This window comes from Sus scrofa, chromosome 14 (genome assembly GCF_054392235.1).
Source record: "Sus scrofa isolate SSC_HxYL_T2T_F1_AM1 chromosome 14, Sscrofa_HxYL_maternal_Yorkshire_Landrace_v2.0, whole genome shotgun sequence".
Taxonomy (NCBI): domain Eukaryota; kingdom Metazoa; phylum Chordata; class Mammalia; order Artiodactyla; family Suidae; genus Sus; species Sus scrofa.
Genome location: NC_139396.1, coordinates 64666055 through 64689295, shown reverse-complemented (window position 1 = coordinate 64689295; position 23241 = coordinate 64666055). Strand labels below are relative to the sequence as shown.

Genomic DNA, 23241 nt, shown 5'->3' with positions numbered 1-23241 from the left:
GGTCGGGGCAACAGACAGAAAGCACATTTAACATATCAGTGGATCAGTGAGATGTGAGAGAAAAATACATAAGAACCAGATCAGAATATTCCACTGCCATAGTGACAAACACGATCTTTACTGAAACTTTCAAATGAACTATGAGATATCCGAATTCATTTCCACCACCTTCATGGTTGATTTTTAAAGTCAAAAAGGTAGAGAATTAATTTGTTAAATTAAAGGTAGCCTTTAATTTGTTAATTACAAAATACATGCGACCACTTACCTAGTTCCTATGTGAGCCCTTCCCCCCTCCAATTGAAATGGGACCTTCGTGACATATTGAAAAGAATGGCTCTGCTTTTCAGAGGAAGATGCCAAAAGGCAGAAGTAACGGCCTACCCGCCTCCGTGGCAGCCGAGTCGCTTACTAACGTCGCGCTGGAGCAAGCTTTCCAGGAGGGACTTCAGCTCAGGGGAGAAGATGTCTGGAAGTTCCACATTCTGGGGGAGTGGCGGAGGGGATAAGATTTCAAAAAGGCATTCATGGAAACAGTGCCTGCACAGCCGATCAGATTTAAAGGCCTTTCCTTGGATGAGGAAAGTTCCCACAGTGGGAACTCTTAATTTCATTCTTGACTTTCTATAAATGTTCTCTTATGAACTGCTGGCAAATCCTGATATTTGCCTTGGCATCTAGTTCCATTACTTGAAGAAACCCCCTTTTCTTTTCTTTTTTTTTTTTTTAACACTGGTTGTAATGGAATGAAACATGAAAATTACAAAGCAGATTAAAACAGTTTTTGAGCTCCTTACCATGGTGAGCGTCATTCGGTCTATCTCGTGCTTATCTTTGGTTTTATGTTGTCTGAAAGGGCTGTGACTGTAGAAATAAAGAAAATTCTATTACCGTATGGTTTCAGGCAACTTAGCAAATATCATTGACTACTATCTAGGCAAGGTGTTATGTTCTGTCACTGCTCCTTTAAACCTGTAGAAATGCAAAAGCCATAAACATCTACCATTTCCAGAGAAAAACTGATGATCAGATTGATGATCAGATATATTAGGTCCTGAAAGAGCAAGGCTTACTCTTGAACTGCCTGATCCTCAGTTCAATAAAATCGTGGTACCAAAATACATTTAAATATATTCCAAGTGATAATTTAAAACATCAATTGGAAAAAAATTAGCCATCTGGTACTTATGAAAATGAAAGTCATATATATAACATTTGTCACATTAGTGCTTGAGGTAATAGTAATATAATTTTCATACTTTTGTTTCAGAAAAATGAGTATTAGTCCCTTAAACAACCTAAAGAACTGCAGTCAAGTCAAAACATGACCAAGATGAATACTCGTCCCCCTTAGAATCCAATAATTTTAAGCAATGCATTCCTTTGAGGATAAGAGATATAAACTCACCCTGTTCTCCTAGACCCTCTAGCGTTCTGAGAACTGCTCACCCACATTTTAGCAATTTTATAAAGAGCCTCGGACTGAAGAGTCAGAAACCCTGGGTTCACACTATGACTTGGCTGTTTGCTGGCTGTAAGCCAGTCATGTAGGCCTTCGGTATTAATTTCTTCATCTGTAAATGGCACAGAAATGAACAACCAAAATAATGTATATGCTAGTCACTAAGATAATGGCAGGATGCAGTGGGTATCTGATATACATCTGTGAAATTAATTAATAAAGCTGAATCTAACTCTATAAAATGAATATCTGCTTGAAACTATGTAGGGAAATTATCCTTACTCTTTTTTTGGGGGGGGGGGGGGTTTCAGGGCCGTACCCACAGCATATGGAAGTTCCTGGCTAGGAGTTGAATCAGAGCTGCAGCTGCTGGCCTGTGCCACAGCCACAGCAACACCAGATCTGAGCTGAGTCTGCAACCTAACCCACAGCTCATGGCAACATGGGATCCTTTACCCACTGAGTGAGGCCAGGGATCGAACCTACATCCTCATAGATACTAGTTGGGTTCATTACCACTGAGCCACAAGGGGAATTCCAAATTATTCTTACTCTTGATTATGTTTTTAACATGCTGAAGAAGCTGGCTTTTTTTTTTTTTTTTTTTTGCTTTTTAGGACCACACTTGCGTCATATGGAGGTTCCCAGGCTAGGGGTCTAATCGGAGCTACAGCTGCCGGCCTACACCACAGCCACAGCAATGCCAGATCCAAGCTATGTCTGCGACCTACATCACAGCTCACGGCAACGCTGGATCCTTAATCCACTGAGCAAGGCCAGGGATTGGTTCCTCACTGGATTTGCTTCTGCTATGCCACGACGGGAACTCCTGAAGAAGCTGGCTTTTAAGGTTTATCATAGATATTACTTACACATGGAATATGACGCAAATGAACTTACCTACGAAACAGACAGAGACTCGCAGACATAGAGAACAGACTTGTGCTTGCCAAGGGGGATGCAGGGTGGGTGAACAATGGACTGGGAGTTTGGGGTTGGCAGATGCAAACTGTTACACACAGAATGGATAAACATAGTCCTACTGTATAGCACAAGTGTGTATGTGTGTGCATATATATACACACATATATATGTATATATGTATGTATGTATAACTGAGTCACCTTTCTGTAAGGCATAACTTAACACAACACTGTAAATCAAAAAATTAATCTTAGCATTAAAAGAGACTAGTAAACACATAAATTAGAAAACCAAGGCCTTATTCATCTCTTTGAAAATGAAAGAGGAGGTATAATGATTACGTTTTCTGACAGCAGGACATGCCTATGAAATGATTAACCCTATATTTTATTTATAAAGGCATATATAACAATTTGAGATATTTCATGAAATAGTTTTAAAGTTAACTCTATGAAATGGACTATGATGTTGAATACATAAATCAATGTGATTTAGAAATAAGAATCAAAATTCCACCCATCCTCACACTACTACCTACTGCTACTGAATTAGCTAAACCACGTACCAAATCATCTCTTGAGGTGATTCCACTTCAGAATATTTATTATCAACATTTCAATTTTTGCTTTGTACAAGAGAGGGCACTCTAATGCTTTCCTTCTTATCATGCAATGAAAAACAGTAATTTCCATCTCTTCGAAGCATTAATTTGGGGAGGGGGTCTATACAAGGTGAATTAGTACCAAGCAAACATATACTAATCTTTAAAAGAGATTTTGATTGGAAATATTCTTTCCATCCTAATTGTTTCCAAGGAGAAAAATGTCAAATTACTGCATTTAAAAAGCAAATAGGATAGAATGACAAACAATATCTGTTACTTACGACACTATAATCTTTTATTTTTATTTTATTTATTTATTTTTTTTGTCTTTTTGCCTTTTTCTTGAGCCGCTCCCACGGCATATGGAGGGTCCCAGGCTAGGGGTCGAATCAGAGCTGTAGCCACCGGCCTACGCCACAGCCACAGCAACTCGGGATCTGAGCCGTGTCTGAGACCCACACCACAGCTCACGGCAACGCCGGATCCTCAACCCATTGAGCAAGGCCAGGGATCGAACCCACAACCTCATGGTTCCTAGTCGGATTTGTTAACCACTGTGCCACGACGGGAACTCCGACACTATAATTTTTTAAACTTGACTTGTATCATTCTTTTATGTGAAATATACAGAGATATTAACAAGCTCCTGGCTCAAGAGAAAAGGAATAAAGATTTATTAACTCTTACTAAAACTCATCTCTCTCCCTGACACAACTGTTTCCACCCCACTGGGTTCCTTAGTATATAAAAAGGGATTGTGTGAAGGTCTCCTGTGTTTCGGCAAATCCTCCTGATAAGGCTCCTGTGTGCAAAGCCGGGGGACCCATCCCTGGTCTTGACCCTGGTGTGCCTGCCAGCGTCTGACGCCGGAAGCAAAGGGCTGTGCCCTGACACTTGGAGAAAAGGACTCCTGTGTTCTGACAGCAATGCTCTGTGCTAAATTTAAAAACTCTTTCATGAGACCAGAGGGAGGGCTTTGCAAGGGGACGGGAGTTAAAGCTGGTGGTGCCAGAAACATTCCCAGCACATGGGCCCGCACTCCATAAATCCCATTTTATAAATACAGCCCTGCCACGTCTGGCTCAATAAGCCACGGTCGGAAATGCTTTTCGGCTCTTCCGTCCTGTGCTGTGGTGTTGAGAAAGTTTGGTCTTTCAAGTTCCAGTCCTGATGTGCATCTGTTTCCAATGTATTCTTGATTATTCTTTGTGAACAAACCAAAGATTCCATTTCTATTTTGGAAAATGTTAAAGAAAACCCACGATAGTAATAATCTCCATTCTGCGGGAGGCACGTGGTGCTCGCAGATCCTGTGTGATCACAGCTGCTCCCTGCTACAGCCGCTTTAAATAGGAGACAGTATCGGGCCTGTCAACAGCTTACAACACCAGCCAAGTTCTGCCAACAGCACATGTGACATTCTGGCTGCATCGGGGGATGTTATGGGAATAGAATTCACATGTGCAGTGGTCAGATGTGGCTTTTGAATTACAGAGAGAGTGAGAGAGCTGCAAATTTCCCCCCAAAGAGTTGGGAAATGGTTCAAGACATGATAAATGATGGGGAAACACACACACACACACACGATGCATCATATTCGCAGTGAAACAATGAATTAAAAAAAACAATCCATTTATAAATAGCATGCTTAAAAATTCTTAACATCAAAAATTAATTTTAGAATACCAAAAATAATTGCATGTTACATCAAATGTGAGTTTTGAATCTGAGCCAACTGCTGCCAAAATATTTATAAACATTCCTTTTTTCCCTATGGGAACAAACTCAATAACCTCAGGCAGAGCTCAGCTCTCCTCAGACCACGACCGAGGCTCTCTCCTCATGTCTGACAATCAATGGTGGCAAGTTTAAGATTAAGGCTACCGTCATATCAATTCTTTCTTTTAACGGCTATCTGAAATCTAGATAGAGAATCAGGACAGCAGCTCTGTACATCTGCCACATGGACTCCTCTTTGTGCACAGAGGCTCTGGGTACCTGATGGTCAGCTGGAAGTGGAAGTGACCTCACCCCACACGCAGCCCTGAGTGGCTCGGTCCATCATGAGCCTAGGGATGCAAACATGTTCTTAGACCTTGACAGCTTTCTCACATTCAGATTCCCGTCTCTTGGACCCGCAGTATTCTTCCAGGGTGTCATGACAAAACTAGGGGTGCATAGAAGTGTTTCAGCAGAAGCTAGGGGTCAGTGCAAGGAGTGTTCAATCACAGAAAAGAGACGTAAAAAAGACCCCTGGTGACCGGTGGTCACCTCTCTGAGCAGACATGGGTAGGAGGGGAAGAGCGGCGTTTCTCATCCTCAGCTAGGGGATGCTTTGCTGGGGCAGCAGGGGCGGTCCCATGCTCTGTGTGGTGTGGGGCAGCATCCTCAGCCTCGATCCACTAGATGCCAGAAGTAGTCCCTCCCCAAGTTGTGACAACCAAAAATGTCTCCAGGCATTGCCAAGAACTCTGGGGTTGAGGACCAGTGCTGGGGAGTGGCTGGCACAGGGTCCGGTTCATTTCACATGGACTGACACCACAGCTGCCCTGGGACAGCACCAGGATGCTGAGGGGACAGGCCGCCCCACCCCCCAACCCAGCTCACGCCCAGTGGGCCTCACAGGCAATGCTTTCCTTCACGGGGACCCTTCCTTAGATACTTTTTTCAGTTTCTTAGGCCCCTTATGCCCCAAAAAAGACAGCAGCTTAGGGCCCCCTTCTATATGGCACAAGAGGACTAAACAGGATGCTTCTATACATATTTTCCAAGTCTCCCCACGTGTAACCTTCTTAACCACCCTACCCCACCCCACCCCACCCCACCCCAATAAACTGAGGTGATGAAGGCTCCATCACCTGCAGGACTCACCAGGGTGTTTTACTTCTGAAGGGCCCCCAATAAACATCAGTTTAATATGATCACTGATATTTTACACCCATTGATATTTTGGAATGATAGCACCATCCTCCCCATCACCTTGAATTTAAACTCCTTTCCTTCCATATTTAAGCATCCATCAAAAAAAACAAAAACCAAAAAAAAATTTAAAAATTAAAAAAATTAAAAAAACTGTAGCCTCACAGACGTTAAGTATGATCCTGTTAAGTCATGTGTCGCCTTTCTGGTCCCAGTCCCACAGCGCTACCTCAAGCCTGTGCCTGGGTTCTTAACACACACCTCCCACCAGCCAGCACATTGTTACTGAGGAGCAACCCAACCTTCGCTTAAAAGAGTGCTGCCTTCCTTTGCTTAAAAGCCTTGTGTCACTGGGTCTTAAGAACAAAGCCCCCACCCGCACAGATGGAATTCAAGGGCCTCCCTGGCCCTGGCCCAATGTTCTCCACTTCTCTCTCTGCACACCCACCCCGTCTGACAGAGAGCTGCCGCCTGCTCACAGGTCACTGATGGGGAAAGACCTCCTGTTCCATGTTGTCCCCTCCCCGAAATTTATTCCTGCTCCAGGTCTTTGTCTTGCCAGCCTGGCTGAGAGAATACAGCACATACCAACTCCGACATGAATTCGGCGCTATGCTCGCAAGTTAGGGCTGGTGATTCCAGCTTGCTGGTGCACCGGGACTGCAAGTCGGCACAACCCTCCCTGCTCATGACCCTGTGTGTGTATCCATCTGCTCTCCAGGACTGTGTGTGGCTTCCTCCCTCCCTTTCTCCCTTCCTTCCCCCAGAGCATCGAGCAATCTCTTGCATACGGTAGGTACTCAATCAATGCTCACCAAATTGTATTTAAGTGACTTGACAAAAAAGATTTCCCTGCTCTTTGGTTTAGTGCTTATGCCACTCCTGGGACTGGCTTCTGAACAAGTATTAGAAAGAAGGGCAGAAGATCATATGTCTCAGTGGGGAAGATTCATCTAGCCCCGTGTGTTAGGCACTGGGAGGATTCTTTCCACTTTAGGCTCCAGAGATGGTCACCAGGTGGTGACAGGGAGCTGGTTGTCTGGGAGGCAGAACAAGCCTTCCTGGGGCAGCTCAAACACTGAAGAGACATTCATTCTCGCATGAAACTGAAGTCTTTTCCCTCCTGCAAATGCCGGCTGTCTGGAGCTAACCAGGTGAACATGACTCCTTCAATAGGATGGGCCTTCTAACAGCTGGAGCCAAGGTTATGGCTGCCTGAAGCATGGTACCCGTTCCTTAAACCTATCTGTCCATATGAGCCACGACTTCTAGCCCTGTCAACATTCTTATCCCATCCATCCTCACGACCATCCTCTGGATGTCTTCCTGTCAGCCAAGACTCCTCTCAACAGAGATCACATCCAATGGAGGACTTCAACCAAGCCCAATCAAGGCCGTCACAAAGGAATTAATCTCTGGAGTTCCCGTCATGGCTCAGCGGAAATGAATCTGACTAGCATCCAAGAGGATGCAGGTTTGATCCCTGGCCTCGCTCAGTGGGTTAAGGATCTGGCATTGCTGTGGCTGTGGCATAAGGCAGTGGCTTCAGCTCCAATTCGACTCCTAGCCTGGGAACCTCCATATGCCACAGGTGCAGCCCTAAAAAGACAACAACAACAACAACAACAAAAAAGGAATTAACCTCTAGTGCAGTACTCCAAACTTGAATCATGACCATATATGACTGAATTCACCTCATTAGCCACAAATCACACTGCTGGCATAGAGTTAATGATTAAACCAGTTTCCAGATCTTCTAAAACTAGTGTTATCTGTTACATGGCCCCCAAACTATACGCATGGACATTATTATAAACAGATAGAATGATAATATTAAACACAAATCAATAAAGCCCTAAATGCAAGGCCTTGCAGGCCTCCCTGCTACATTTTACTACTGACTTTTGAGCCTCAAGGTAATGCATTCAACGGTTTTGCTACGGCAGGGCTTTGTTTTTGTTTTTTAAAGATCTTACAATTCCTCAGGTATGATTTCTAATCTCCAACCCCACCTCCAGCGGAGACCCGAACCAGGACGGCGTGTCTGGATGCACTCACCGTGCACGCAGAGACTCCTGCCAGCTGGAGACACGTCTCAAGGTGGGAAGTGGTTTTCTCTGGTTTGCTTTGCAGAAACTCTCTAATGAGGTCAGCTAGTCTGATGACATGAATTAAGGCCATCCAGGCTCCACAGATACGATAATTCAATTGAGGAGCAACAGGACCTGACTCTCTAAGCAGTAATACGATTTTAGTTCCCAAGTGAATGTGGTGAGCAGAGAACAACTAGATTATCTGAGTCCTGGGGAAGCAGCCAGGGTGCTCGGAACCTGGTTTGCAGGGAAGACAGAGAGGCCAGCCTCTTTTCAGAATGTGCTAAATATAATAAGAAGATGCAGTGATGCTCTGTGGGGCCTTCCCAGGGAAATGAGAAAAGTTTAGCAAACTACCAGGCTTGTATGTTCAAAGGAGTAATGATAGAGGGAAAATTCTGACTAGGAAATTTTTTTTTTCTCTTTTTTTGCCCGCCCTGCAGCATATGGCATTCCTGGGCCAAGGATCAGATCTGAGCTGCAATTGCAACCCATGCCACAGCTGTGGCAATGCCAGGTCTTTTAACCCACTGTGCCGGGCCAGGCATCAAACCTGCATCCTAGTGCTGCAGAGATGCCAATGATCCCATTGTACCACAGCAGGAACACCCTGACTAGGAACTTTTAATGTAAAGTGCTTTCTGTACCTCTGTGAATAGAGAATAATCAAAAATGTATCTTAAACACTTAAGCTCTCTATTACAGCTGGCTAAAGACTCTTGGCAATTAATGGAAATAGTAGCATAATTTAAAACTGTTCAACATGAGAACTTATTTTGAGAGTGCTTTCATTCCATCATCTTTCCAATGAATTTCATCATCTCTAGTGGTTTAGAACTAAGGGTCAAGTATAACACAAATTAAAAACTCAGAATTACACAATTTCGTTTTTGTATTTTTTAAAAAAGCACATATTTCGGGAGTTCCTGCTGTGGTGCAACAGGTTAAGAATTCAGCTGCAGCGGCTCGGGTTGCTGTGGAGGTGCAGGTTCAATCCCTGGCCCAGGAACTTCCATATGCTGCAGGTGCAGTCATAAAAAAAGAAAAAAGAAAAAACCCCACACATTTCAGCATGTTTACAAACAAATGCACGCTTTTAAAACAGGTTCACTCTGGGTTTTCATCTTTTTGTGTAAAAAGTGCTTTAAGCTCACAATCCTGAGTAAATAATTTCTAGGGAAAAAATTCTCCTAACTTCTTGGATTATCTACATTTAAAAATAATACTTAATGGGAGCTCTCTGGTAGCCTAGCAGTTAAGGATTTGGTGTTATCACTGTTGTGGTTCGGGTTCAATTCCTGGTCTGGGAACTTCTGCATGCTGCAAGTATGACAAAAAATAATAATAATACATATTCCCAAAATAAGGCTTGTTAATGGAAACATATCAATGCAGGCTTATTTTAGGTCCAATCACGTCGGAATTCCTTCCTGGTATGGAACAAAAAAAGCTGATGGAAAAGAAACTCTCACGTTTATGGGCAGAAAGAGCCATAGGCGCTGCCTGGATCAGTGTGTGGCTCAAAGATTGCTGTGTGATCTGAAACAGTATTAGAGCCTGACAATATGTAAAGTTCTGGGTTTTGATCCAAGCGCCTGCCATGCTGACGATACTAAGAGGAGGCACTTCACTCACCCTCTCAGAAGCTTGAATAGCATACAGCCCAGGGAGAACCAGTCGGCACTGCTGTCGTAGGCGGTCCCCTTCTGCAGAACCTCAGGAGCCATGTACCCGTGGGTGCCCCTAGGGAGAAGAGGGGATATGAGCGGTTATCAGCGCATGCCCAGCTTATAGAAGATTGCCTGCTCATCGAGAGGCCCACATGCCATTCATCAAACAGCATCAACTACAAAAAAGAGAGAGGGGACAACGGGGCTTCCACCCCTCATGATTCCACCAAGCGTGATTCTATCACACGCACTTCCACCGTGCGTGACTTTACCACACATGATTCTACCGCATGTGCTTCCACCACACGCGATTCCACGAAGTGTGATTCGGCAAAGACCCAATGGGAAATTGACCTTTTCTGTCTTCATTAGGATAGGAATGGATAGAAATAAATTACCATGTGAAATGAATGTGAAGAATGGTTATTCTGTCCCAGAGGGGAAATCTTAACCTTGTTAGTCCTTCCCCACTACAGCTAGGAAGAGCCAAAGGTCTCTAGCCGGCGGTCTCTAGCCCAGCTCCTGTGAGAGGGATAGGGCTGGGGGAGGTAGGGCAGGGGGGATGAACAGGTGACCACCACAGGGCAGTATTAGGGCCCTGGAGGGAATGGGGACAGGCATGCCAGTGCTGAGGACCAGGGCTCGCAACCCCCAACCATGCACAGTCAGTGACAGCCCCCGAGGGAGTAGGGGAGGACTGGGGGTACAAGGCAACAGATAGGGGGAGAGATCATGTGTCAGGCTTGAAGAGCGGCTGACAGGTCAAAGGAGTCTGCTGAGCATATGGGAAGGCGATTTTCAGGAAGCTGAGAAAAAGCACTTGCGGAGTTCCCGTCGTGGCGCAGTGGTTAATGAATCCGACTAGGAACCATGAGGTTGCGGGTTTGGTCCCTGCCCTTGCTCAGTGGGTTAACGATCCGGCGTTGCCGTGAGCTGTGGTGTAGGTTGCAGACGCGGCTCGGATCCCGCGTTGCTGTGGCTCTGGCGTAGGCCGGTAGCTACAGCTCCAATTCAACCCCTAGCGTGGGAACCTCCATATGCCGCGGGAGCGGCCCAAGAAATAGCAACAACAACAACAACAACAACAACAACAACAAAAAGACAAAAGACAAAAAAAAAAAAAAAAAAAAAAAGCACTTGGGAGGACAACCATGTATGAAGAATATGTACTGTCTGCAACTCAAACCCGTTCCCGGTCGGTCTGTGACTCCAAACCCCTCCTTAAAGACCTCAGTGCACACTGTTCTAGGAGCAAGAGAAGGCTCATGGGGAACTTTCAAAGATGTAGGCTGAAAGGGCCCAGGAAAAGCCATTATCTGTACCTCGTTCCCATTCCTCATTGATTTTCTTCACTGAGAGAACGGGTGATAAAATATCAGCTGCTGCTATGAGGACATGGAGTAATGGGCTTAGGACAGTGCCGGCTCTTAAAAAGAATTGAGTCCATCTTAGGGACCTTATGCTCTATTCTTACGTTATTACAATCATTTTTAACCTGCTTATGCTCAGAAACAGTGAGAATCTGCTCAAGAAGAGTGATCCTGGGCCTGGTACCTGCTCTGCCTCAGAGTTCTATCTTTTCTCAAATAGTGAAAATGAGTATTGGTTCATCACTTGGAAAAGCTCCACCATCCAGAATCCAGAGTTTGACAATGTGAGGTCAGCAAGCCACACTGTGAGAATGCCAGAGATTTCCATAAGGGGCACTCCAGCCATTTTCTGGGAAGGTTTCATTTCAGTGGTGCTGGGAAAACCTTTGTGGTGACCTTTTTAACCTGAGATTCCTGGGATCAAAACCCAGTCCTGAGATGGGAAGATCTCCACAAGGATAAATACGTGGAGTTAGGGGTTCCCATTGTCCCTCAGTGGGCTATGAACTCAACTAGTATCCATGACACAGGCGTCGATCAGTGGGTTAAGGATCCAATGTTGCCATGAGCTGTGGTGTAGGCTGGCAGCTACAGCTCAGATTGGACCCCTAGCCTGGGAGCCTCCGTGTGTTGCAGGTGCGGTCCTAAAAAGCAAGAAAAATAAAAAAGCAGGGTTAACACAGATCATATCTCTCAGCTGATGATCAGGACACAGAGCAGATCCTTGGACTGCCTGCCGCTGCAGGTTTCCTGCTTCTCTACACAGCAGCTCCTAGTGCTTCCTGATGCTTCCCACTGAGGATCTGTGCTATTTACTCTGAAAGAACACTCGAACCTTTGAAGACACTGTGACAGGAGATAGAGCTTTGTGTTCTTGGAGAAAATAAGCTGGTACTCAATTAGTCACTGACAATCTGTTCAGTTCCAAAATCAAAGTTTTTCTTTGTCGTGTCGTGGCTGTTCCATGGTTAACCTCAGTTTATATGAATAATTTGATTCCATCATTAAACGGACTGAGTCTAAGCCTAGATCGGGAACCAACCACAACACCACTTTGCAGATGAACAGCGCTAGACAAAGTGCTCGGATCACACCTAAAGCTTTGCAAAGACGGGAGAAACCCAGTCTAGGGTAAAATCCTGGCCACAAATCTTCAATCTAGTGTCAAGTCAATCATCTCAAAGCCTGGGGAATTTGGACATATCATAAGGGATCAAGCTTTGGAGATGGGCAGGTTGGATTTTAATTCTAGCCCCATGATGTGCCTGGCATGTGACTTGGTTCAAGTTACTTATTTACAGAAGTTTCTCTGAACTTCAGTGTCCATCCTGTAAAAAGTAGGTAATTATACCCATGGCCTATGGGGGCTTTTGTGAAGATAACAGCATATTCAGAGCAGCCAGCCATGCATGCCTGGGATGTCAACATTCAACCAACTAATGGTGCGGGTGCTGAGGCTGCTGGTTCCAGGAAGTTAGGGAGCCCTTCTGGCTTGGTCCCCCCTGCAGAGCTATGCCCTGGCACACAGCAGGGTTAAGTAAATACTTGGTACTTGAAGGAGTTGACTTCACCCTCACAACCAACTGCCACGGAAAGTAAACTGCACTGTTACCTCCTCTTTGCAGAGGAGAAAAATAAGGCTGACGCCATGAGGAAGCAGGATTCAAACCCACATCTGCTGACTTGAGAGCCTTTGTTCTCAGCTATAACATACCTCCTCTGCTTAAAAACATAGTAATCCATTGTGCATTTATTTTTTTCAAGTAGTGGCTTAGAGATCACTGTTTAAACATGGAAACCAAACCTCCCAATCCTCTCCCTTTACAGACCTATTCAGATACGGACCAAAGCCCACCCTTCAGAGCTGATGTGTGAATTGCATTTGGAAGAGGATGAGGCCCTATAAGGATATAAGCAACCCCCCATCTTAAAGTTAATTCCTTCTGAGATTAACTTTTAGGAGCTCTTGGATTCATAGTGAGTTGTGACTACACTAAATTGAAGACATTAGCATACCAAATAGCTGTGGCATTAAAAATTCAAATGACTCTCTTAAAAATGTCTGATGAACTCCCTGGGAGAAGCTGATAGAACCACAGGTTCTGGCCTCATAATTGTCAAGTGCTGGCAAAAAGCTAAGGCTTTTATCACCCTATCCCAGATTCTGCACATAGAGAGAACCGTGTTTACAGAAATGCTGCTGTTTGCCATTAACATCTGATCAGAGCTTTAAATGGCAATTCTAACTTAACGCAGCCTGTCATAAAGTACTGCAGTTTTAGAACCACTTTATTTCTAGTCCCACCCAAAAAAAAAAGAAAAAAGAAAAAAAAGGATGTATCGTTTATTTTCTGCATGGATGCATGAAATGAGACTCTTGGGAGTTACTTCAAGACTATTCAACACAGGGATGAATGTTAGCTCAAGATACACAATAAAATGTAATTTTAAAAGATTCATTGCTAAGACTGATATATTGAAAAAGAAAATAAGCAAAAGTCATGTTTTTCCACAAACTGCAAACTTGGCCATACTTTCACGCAAATACACTGATACCAGAGAGACGGGAATGAAAACCAGTACATATTCTGTTCTGCTTCTGCTGTGACCCAGGACAGCCACTTCATCTTCCTGATATCAGTTTAACAACCCAGATTCGGGAATTAGTGTCAAAAGGCATGGAGCAAGCACGGCCACACTGGGAGCAGCTGAGGGCCCACTGAGGGGAAGGTGTGGCCAAAGGCCATGGCATCAGGGAGCTTCCTCTGCATGGTTGTTTAGAGAACAGAGGTAACATTGAAATCTAACAACATGACCTGCGTTAAAAGCTTGAACTGCAAGGAGATGACTTTTTTTTTTCATTAAAAGAACTTCTTAATTTCTTTCAGAAAAAAAAAAAAAAAGCTGTCTTGAAAAAGAAGAAAAAGTAGATGGAAAGAAAAACTTGACCTGCAGGCCTTCCTTGGAGAGTTCTATGCTGCTGCCTGTGCACCTTCTTCGGCACACAAGCTTTCAGGGGTTTGTCATGACCTCTACCTTACAGACGAAGAGACTGAGGGTCAAGCAGGTACACTGACAGCCTGAGGCTCCCACTGCCAGCATGGACTCTGGCCTGAGGCTGAGGCCCCTATCTTTCCCTGAGACCACCCTGCCCCTGGGTGGCTACATCGTGGGTCCCTGAGTGTTCCCACGACCACCCTTGTCTCCTTCCTCACAGCCTGGCTGAGGCGACTTTCCCCTGGCCTGGCACTGCCACATAATGAAAATTACTGCTGGCGAGAAAAACTGGAGGAACAAATGACCACGTCATTTGACCACATCTCTTTACTGAGTAAACGGGTCACGATGGGAAATGACAGTGAACAGGGTTCATGTTCTACTCACACGCTCGCATGCGGCTTCTTTTTAGAAAAATCGCAGGCAAGACCAAGGTCTGATATCCTAACGTGTCCGTGCTCATCCAAGAGGATATTTGCGGGCTGAAACAAAAGAGAAAACCATCTTCAAGAATCCCCAAGGTATCTTGGCAGCTTTGAACTTCTAAAGCTATGGGCACTTGATGTCTATTATTTTTATCATAGCTCATCCCTAAACTCGAATTCTAGCATTAATTATGTTATCACACCCAAGTAGCGCATGTCTCATGTTAGTGTCACGGCGGGAAAGCAGTAATGACAGATGGGAAGGATTCTACTCATTTGACAATGAAACACAATGAAACACAGGGTGGGTAACATGGGAGGGTGAAGACCACTGTTCATTAGGGTTCAAGTATTTCCTTTTTTTACGGCAAAAACGGCCATCCAGCCGGAACAGGCAGTCTTTCCACAAAGGGAGGGAGCCCACCGGCCCCTTGGCCTCTGTGACCCCCTTAGCACTTTGGAGAATGAAGCCATGAAACACAGCAGAGAAAAGATCCTTGTAAGGATCTACAAACGAGTGACCTAAGAAATCAAACTATTCCATGGGGCCACACTAATCCCGATAAATGTCATTTCTGTTTATTAGGACATCATCAACAGAGGGCCCCAAATATGATTTTGACCACAACTCTGATGAAATGTATCCATTCAGATTAGATTTGGTCAGCCTAATCACGGAAAACAAAGCTCTTCTCCCTGATATACATTGAATTATAGTCATCTTGATATTTTTCTGCTGGAGATCAACTATTGTTTTGCTTGAAATAAAAATAATAGCATGCCATTATAAACTTGAAGCATGAATAATCATGAGTGACTAGAATTAAGTTTGAATAGAAATTAGATAATACCATTGCCTACTAAATAGCTTAGAAAACAAAAATACTGCATCAAGATGATTAGAAACCGGTTATAGATTTAAATTGAAATATATTACAATAGTGTTTCATGGGCCTTTAGCATGTATTTTATTCTTCTGTAAAATTCGTATGAGGAAATAAAATGTCATATGCCAACCAGTGTCTAATTATTTCTAATTTGATGAAAACACATTTTTTTCCCTTCTTTGTGCTCATATGAAGGCTAAGGGAGTAATTCTTTAAACTTGCAGAGAGCTTTAAAAGTTACAAAGACTTGTGATTCTCAGACAAAGACATTTTAGATTCTCAGAAGGCAACCTTAAGAAGCTATTCAAAACAAATCAGCTCTGGGAGCTCCCTGGTGGTCTAGTGGTTAGGATTCAGCACTTTTACTGCTGCAGCCGAGGTTCAGTCCCTGATTTGGGAACTGAGATCCTACATCAAGCTGCTGCATGTGACGGTAAAAAAAAAAAAAAAAACACGAAAAAAAAAATTAAACAGGAGTTCCCGTTGTGACTCAGGGGTAACGAACCCAACTAGTATCCATGAGGATGTGGGTTGGCCTCGCTCAGTAGATTAAAGATCCAGCATTGTTGTGAGCTGTGGTATTGGTCGAAGACTAGGCTTGGATCTGGCATTGCTGTGGCTGTGGTGTAGGCTGGCAGCTACAGCTCTGACTTGACCCTTAGCCTGGGAACCTCCACATGCCTTGGGTGTAGCCCTAAAAAAAGAGAGAGAGAGAATTAAACATAACAAAACACAAGCTCCTTAGAGAAAGGAACATCATCTGTACATTTCAGTTGGTTAACTTGGGTTCAATTTAAGAAGGAATCTGAGAGAGGAGACAAATACACTGTCCTGGAGTCTTCTCATCTTGGGAAGTTACTATACTTATGATTTTTCTTCTTACCATTATTTATACCTTTATATTTCTACATGATAATTTCTATAATTTATCAGGTCTCTTTTCCTCTCTATCCCCATCTTCATACTGCTGGCTAGATGAATATCCCCACAGATGTACTGAGCAAACTCCCAGCTCCCTCCTTAATGCAAAACCCAGGATCAAGCATCATGTCTGGGATGGAAAAATTCAGAACGTACCTATTTCATTTGTAAAGAATCCAGTAAGATTTTAAAGAGAACCATAATGAAAAAGCCCAGGCATGGCAGACAGGGATCTAAAAATCTGTTAGTGATTTTTTTTTTAAGGCAGTCTCAAAACAATCTGAGGCTCCAAGAGTGGTCTTTGGGGAAAATTCTGCAGCTGTCAGCCACTCCACCCCAGCTGGTCAGCCCTGCCTCAGATGAGTTATGATTCAGTCATTCTACGTGTTGGTTCACCAGCAGATACGTCCCATGAGATGTCTGTTCTCTGCCTGTTCACCTTGGTACATCTCCTGCTTACACACAGCACTAGGGTCAAACCAATTGCTCAGTGAACATTAATGGAATTACAATCAATTATAAAATAGGTGACACCCAAAAAAACCCTTCCCTTTCTTTTCATGATTTAAGCAACAAAAATTTCTGAGTTGGTATATGTGCTGCACCAGGTGCAGAGGTGATGGAGACCAGTAGGATGGACTTGATTCTGAGAGTTTAGAGTCTGAAGGAGACAGACATCACACAGGTGATGACTTTATCAGGGCTGAGATGGACATGACCACAACGTAGCATCTCCTGCACAGGTCCCAGCTACAGAGTCTGTCAAACAGCCTTACCTTCAAGTCTCTGTAAACGACAAACCGATTATGCATGTGCTCTAGCCCCAGGATGATTTCGGTAGCGTAAAACCGCATCTCCTTCTCAGAAAACACCCCGTGCTGTGAAAGGTGATAGTGCAAATCGCCCCCTGGAGTCAGAGATGTGGAATTTAATCCAGTGTGTTAATTTAAAGGGAAGAAAAATTACTGTTAGGCTAGTCAATAAAGCTAGGATACAGTCGATAAAGGTAAACTATGCTACTGGTTTGTCTATTTATCTAATTGTTTTCTGTAATTTGACAAAACACTTTTAAAATTACACAGAAGGAGTTCCCATTGTGGCGCAGTGGAAGCAAATCCAACTAGGAACCATGAGGTTACAGGTTCGATCCCTGGCCTCGATCAGTGGGTTAAGAATCTGGCATTGCTGTGACCTGTAGTGTAGGTGACAGATGCGGCTCAGATCCTGCATTGCTGTGGCTGTGGCATAGGGTGGCACCTGCAGCTCCGACTGGACCCCTAACCTGGGAATTTCCATATGCTGCAAGTGTGGCCCTAAAAAGCAAAAAAAAAAAAAAAAAAAAAAAAAATTAAAAACATAAAAATTACAGGGAAAACTCAAACATTGGGAAGCCTTAGATGCAACAATGGCTGGAACAATATAAAACAAAGCCACCGTCCTCTGATCAGTTTCACAGCTCCCAGACACACCATCACAGAGGGTGGGGGTTGGGGGTGGGGAGGATCAGCGACTCTGCTTTGATCACTGGAGTCCTGTCTCATAACTGAGTCGACCCACATTGCGACCCAGTAGACGGCTTAGCAAGTTGCTCTGTGGACAACAAATAAGGAAACAAAACACACACATTGACAATGTTGGTAGATAGTTGATAAAGCAAATAAGTAAAAGTTTAATTGATAAAACCCAGGTGATGGGGTTTTGAGTGTCCCTGGTAAAATTCTTTCCATAGTTTTGAAATTTTTCACAACAAAATGCTGGAAAAAGTAAATCATCACATGACCTCAAGTTATAGAGACAGAAAATGCCAGCAACAGGGTAATGTTCTCATAAACTACAAAGGAAGAGCCTCCATTGATCTACAAAGGTTCATGTGTGTCCAACTTCACTGCCCTTGATTTGAGAAGTATCTTCCTGTTCACACAAACATATTCCTGTATAGGCTCTATCAGTCGAAATATAAAAGATCTCCAGCACTGCTGAAGGCTTCTGCATGTCTGTCCCAGGCAGTCTGTCGGCTCACAGCCCCTGATTAGACCAAGGGGATGCTATTTCAATTTCTCCCACCATCAATTAGTTTTGCCAGCTATGAAAGTCACAGAAATAGAGCCATGCAGGGTATATGCTGCTGCATGTGGCTTCTTCTGCTCATTGTTGTGTCTGTGAAATTCCTACACGCTGTTTTTTGGGGGGTTTTTTTGTTTGTTTGTTTTTGGGTTTTGTTTTTTTTTGTTTTTTTTTTTTTTTTTTGTCTTTTTAAGGGCTGCACCCATGGCATATGGAAGTTCCCAGGCTAAGGGTCCAATTGGAACTGTAGCCACCGGTTTATAATATAGCCATAGCAACACCAGATCTGAGCCGTGTCTGCAGCCCACACCACAGCCCACGGCAACAATGGACCCTTAACCCACTGATCGAGGCCAGGGATGGAAACCATGTCCTCATGGATGCTAGTCAGGTTCGTTACCACTGAGCCACAAGGGGAACCTCCTGGATAAATCTGATTTTAATTCAAACACTCAAACCGTATTATTAAAATTTCAAGTGAACTTCCAAAAAGGTATTGCATTCGTTGAACTGTAAGCCTTTTCATTTCTGTTCTTTTTACTAAAAATGCTTTCAATATATACATGTCACTTTCTAGAAACTGCTTTCTAGCCAAAACTCTTTTTGTATTCTTTGGGTCATCATTCACAGTTTAAAAGATCAATGTACAGTGGATCAGGGCTAAAGGTACAGAAGATTAGGCTAAAATCTGTACTGGCCAAAAGTTGGTTCTTCAAAGTGTTTTGTTGTTGTTGTTGTTTGGGGTTTTTTTGCTTTTAAGGGCTACACCTGTGGCACATGGAAGTTCCCAGTCTAGGGGTCAAATCGGAGCTGTAGCTGCCGGCCTACACCACAGCTCACGGCAGTGCCGGATCCTTAACCCACTGAGAGAGGCCTGGGATTGAACCTGTGTCCTCATGGATGCTAGTCAGATTTGTTAACCACTGAGCCACATGGGAAATCCTGCAAGTAGTTTTTAAATACATTTCTACCTTTGGCCTATATACCTTTCATTCCTAAAGCTGAGGGCCAGAAACAAGCTGACTAAAAGTCCAGGCCAGCTGCAGTCTAGAAAATCAAGTTTCACTGTGTTTTAAGTATTTCATGGAAATCTTTTCTAGAAAATGCTACTTCCTGAGGAGAGACTGGGAGGGCCAGAGGAAAATGCCAGTCAATGTTTTTAAATGAATTTTAACTGCTGATTGAAGAGTAAAAGGTTTCCTTAAACTTCATGGGGAATCTAATTATCTGAAAAACCCAAATGGCCAGTCTGTCTGGAGCAGTGCATGCTAAGACCGAACATCATGGCACAGTTTCAGTGCATTCAGACATGCCAAGTATTCCTTACCATTCATCAGATCCAAGATGAAGCAGAGTTTATCTGGAGTATGGAAGGCATAAGTCATACAGACAATGAAAGGACAATCCTAGAGTTAAAAAAAAAAATACATAAGAAAAGCAAAAGCTGTTCTGGAAAACATATCTACTACCAAACACCATCTACACATTTTTTTTTTTCAATCCATCCTATTGCCCTGTGCATGAAACACAGACCCCTACGTGGTAGCTTTAACAGACACAGTGAAGTGGGTCTGGTTCCATGATAAAATTCATGCAGACACAATATTGCTAACTGGAGCAGATGAACTCAAAGGTCCTGTCACTCTGATGCAATCATGACTCTTCTACCTTTATCTTCTTCAAAAGACTAAGACTCGACACATAAAATAATGCTGCTTGCTAGTCTATTTGTTGGTCTACATTTTGGTTCTGGCTACTCAAATATCCATTTCAATCTCTGATTCTCAAGTTGGAAGAACCATACCACAGGGGAAAATGTTATCTGTATTACTGTCTTGAAACCCTGAGAATGAAAATGGAATTAAATTAGCTTTTGAAAGTGGAAAAATACACCAGGGTTGAGGATCGCATAACCCAATTGTAAAGATGTCAATTTTCCCCCAAATTAATCTATAGATTTCATGTACTCTTAATTAAAATGAAAATTGATGAACTGATCCCAACATTTATGTGGAAATGTAAATGGCCAAGAAAAGTTCAGATACTCTTGAAGAAAAATAAAGCTGGAAAACTCATTGTGCTAGTTATCAAGAGTTATGATAAAGCAACAGTAATTCAGTGTGAAACTAGCCCAAGGACAGACAAATAGACTGGTAGAAGAGAACAGAGAATTCTGAAGTAGACCCATGTAAATGGTAACTGATTTGTAATTAAGAGACACAGCAGGGTGAAGAAAAAGCATGACCTTTCCAATCAATGATGCCAGGGAAAGAAGCCATCTGTAGGATAAAATGTGAGCATTCACCCCTACCTCACACCACATGCTAACATCAACTACAGGTGGATACAGACCTAACAGTCAAGCAAGAAAGCTTCTAGAAGAAAACCAAAGAGAACATCTTCAGGATATTAAGCTAAAGATTTTCTGTGTGTGTGTGTGTGTGTGTGTCTTTTTAGGGCTGCACTCGTGGCATGTGGAGGTTCCCAAGCTAGGGGTCTAATTGGAGCTGTAGCTGCTGGCCTACACCAGAGCCACAGCAACTCAGGATCCGAGCCATGTCTGCGACCTACACCACAGCTCATGGCAACGCTGGATCCTTAACCCCCTGAGCAAGGCCAGGGATTGAACCCGCAACCTCATGGTTTAGTTGGATTCGTTTCTGCTGCGCCATGACTGGAACTCCTTTTTTTTTTTTTTTTTTTTGAAGATTTTCTTAAATAGGCCACAAAAAGCACTGGTGATAAAAATACTGATGAGCAAGACTAAAATAAAATTAAGAACTTCTGTTCTTCAGAAGACATCATTAAGGGAGTAAAAAGGCAAGTCACAGAATGGGAGAAGATATTTATAATCCATAAATACACAAAGTACTTACATCTAGAATATATAATATCTATATATTATAGAATATACAATATTAGATTACATAATATTTATATATTCTATAATATCTAGACTACATAAAGAACTCTCATCAATCAATAAAGAAAAAAGCAAACAACCCAATAGAATAGTAACAAAACAATAATAATAATAGAGTAGGCATTTAACATTAGGGAGTATCAAATGGCCTGGAAGCCTACAAAAAGATGCTAGACCTTAGTTATTCCCAAAAAAATGTAAATTAAAAAGCATAATGTATCATCACTAAAACCCACAAGAATGGCTAAAATTAAAAAGACAGACAATACCAAGTGTTGCAAAGGAGTTACTGGAACTACCAACATGGTAGCTGGGAAAGTCCAATGGTACAACCACTTTCACAAGATGTTTGGTGGTATCTGCTAAAGCTGACCACCACCTGCAAGCCCTATGAGCAGCATTTCCACCTCAGGGTATTTATGTAACAGCAATCTGTACTTATGTGCACCAACGGACCTTGTGACAATGGTCCTCACAGCACTATTCAAAATAGCCCATGCCAGGAAATAACTGCCATGTCTACCAATATTAGGACTGAAACATGAATTGTGGCACATTTCTACAATGGAATACTAGAGAGCAGGGGTCACCAAGCTTTTTCTGCAAAGAGATAGAGAGTAGATATTTTAGGCTTTGCAGGCCCCATCCAGTCTCTGTTTGCTTCTTTTCTTGACAATCCTTTAAAAATGGAAAAACCATTCTTAATCCATGTGCTGTGAACAAAAGCCAGATTTGGTCCCTGGGCCACACACATGGCTCGCTGGCCCCTGCTCTTTAGCTACAGAAGGTGCTGTTGCTATGAGCAACGATGCAGTGCATCTTGAGAGCAACATGGAGTGAGAGAAGCCAAACACAAAGAGAGTACATTGTATGTAAAGTTCCAACAAAGGCAAAGCTAAATTACAGTGCTAGACATCTGGGTAGTAGTTAGCTTGGGTGTGGGGTGAGTGATTAGCTGAAAGGGGCACAAAGAGACTTCTGGAACACTGATAACTCTCTCACTTGATCTGGGGGCTAGATACCAGCATGCGTTCCTTTATGAAAATCCATCGGTGCCACACTAGATCTTGTACTAGGTCCATGGAGATAAATATACAGTGTATGCTCACTTCTCAACTGATTCGAATAATGGCATCAAATATCAATGTCCGCTTTCCTACCAGAAATAATTATTAAATTCCACAGAAAATATTCAAATTTCAACAGAATAATCTGTAAACAGAATTCGCCTTGTTCTAACCTCTAGATTCAGGGCACACTGACAAACTTAACACATTCCTATATATTCAAGATTCATAAACTTGAATGCGGTTTTCACAAATCTTCTAGGGGAAATTACTCCAGAGCGAACTATAAGATTCATTTTGTGGCTACCTAGTTTTCCTTAGAGTTCTGTTGAGATGGTGTTGATGTTTACTAATTTCAAGACTTATTTTGCTTTAAATAGGTAAAATAAAGGTGCTAGACTTTATGTTAAAAGCCACGCGGTTCTTGCGGGGGAGGAGAACTTCCTTCTTGGAACCCCACTAGAGTTTCACCAGACCTTGCCACAGTCGGCTGCAGATGGCTCATTCTGCTCCAAATGTCATGCTACTGCCTTTACGGGGTTCCCCACATACTCCAGTTCCTGATCTGATGAGCAATTCATTTGGAGAGCAGAGGAGCGGGTGGACCAGGAACTTAGTAAAGTCCACATCTTTCCCAGCCTGAGAAAGCAACTCTGCTCACTCCATCCAGGGGACTAAGAGATCCTGGAAAGGGGGGATTTCTAAACATGATGGGGTATGTTCCTTCTAAGGACAACCCCAAGAAAACAGCAAATGGTCAAAGTGCAGTTAAGATACTATGTTATTAAGATGGGATGTGAATTGCAGATCTAGAATCATAAGCTACCTGAGTAGGAAGCACTTTAAAAAAAAAAAAAAATCACTTGGTCCAACTTCTTTAAAGACAAGGAAACGCACCCCCCACCTGGCCCGCCC

At 43.1% G+C, this 23241-nt stretch overlaps 1 protein-coding gene across 5 annotated transcripts in view; it reads right to left on the bottom strand.

Annotated features, from left to right (window-relative positions):
* Positions 1-23241, bottom strand: part of GRK3 (G protein-coupled receptor kinase 3) — a 141551-nt gene that overhangs the window by 20777 nt on the left and 97533 nt on the right. For all 5 annotated transcript variants that reach the window (XM_084994637.1, XM_001924379.8, XM_084994639.1 and 2 more), the window contains 6 exons: positions 19664-19742; positions 17049-17179; positions 14427-14521; positions 9638-9745; positions 798-864; positions 385-485 (listed from right to left, as the gene is read on the bottom strand). In XM_084994637.1, coding sequence (XP_084850763.1) covers positions 385-485; positions 798-864; positions 9638-9745; positions 14427-14521; positions 17049-17179; positions 19664-19742 — 581 coding nt within the window. The remainder of the gene's footprint in view (positions 1-384; positions 486-797; positions 865-9637; positions 9746-14426; positions 14522-17048; positions 17180-19663; positions 19743-23241) is intronic.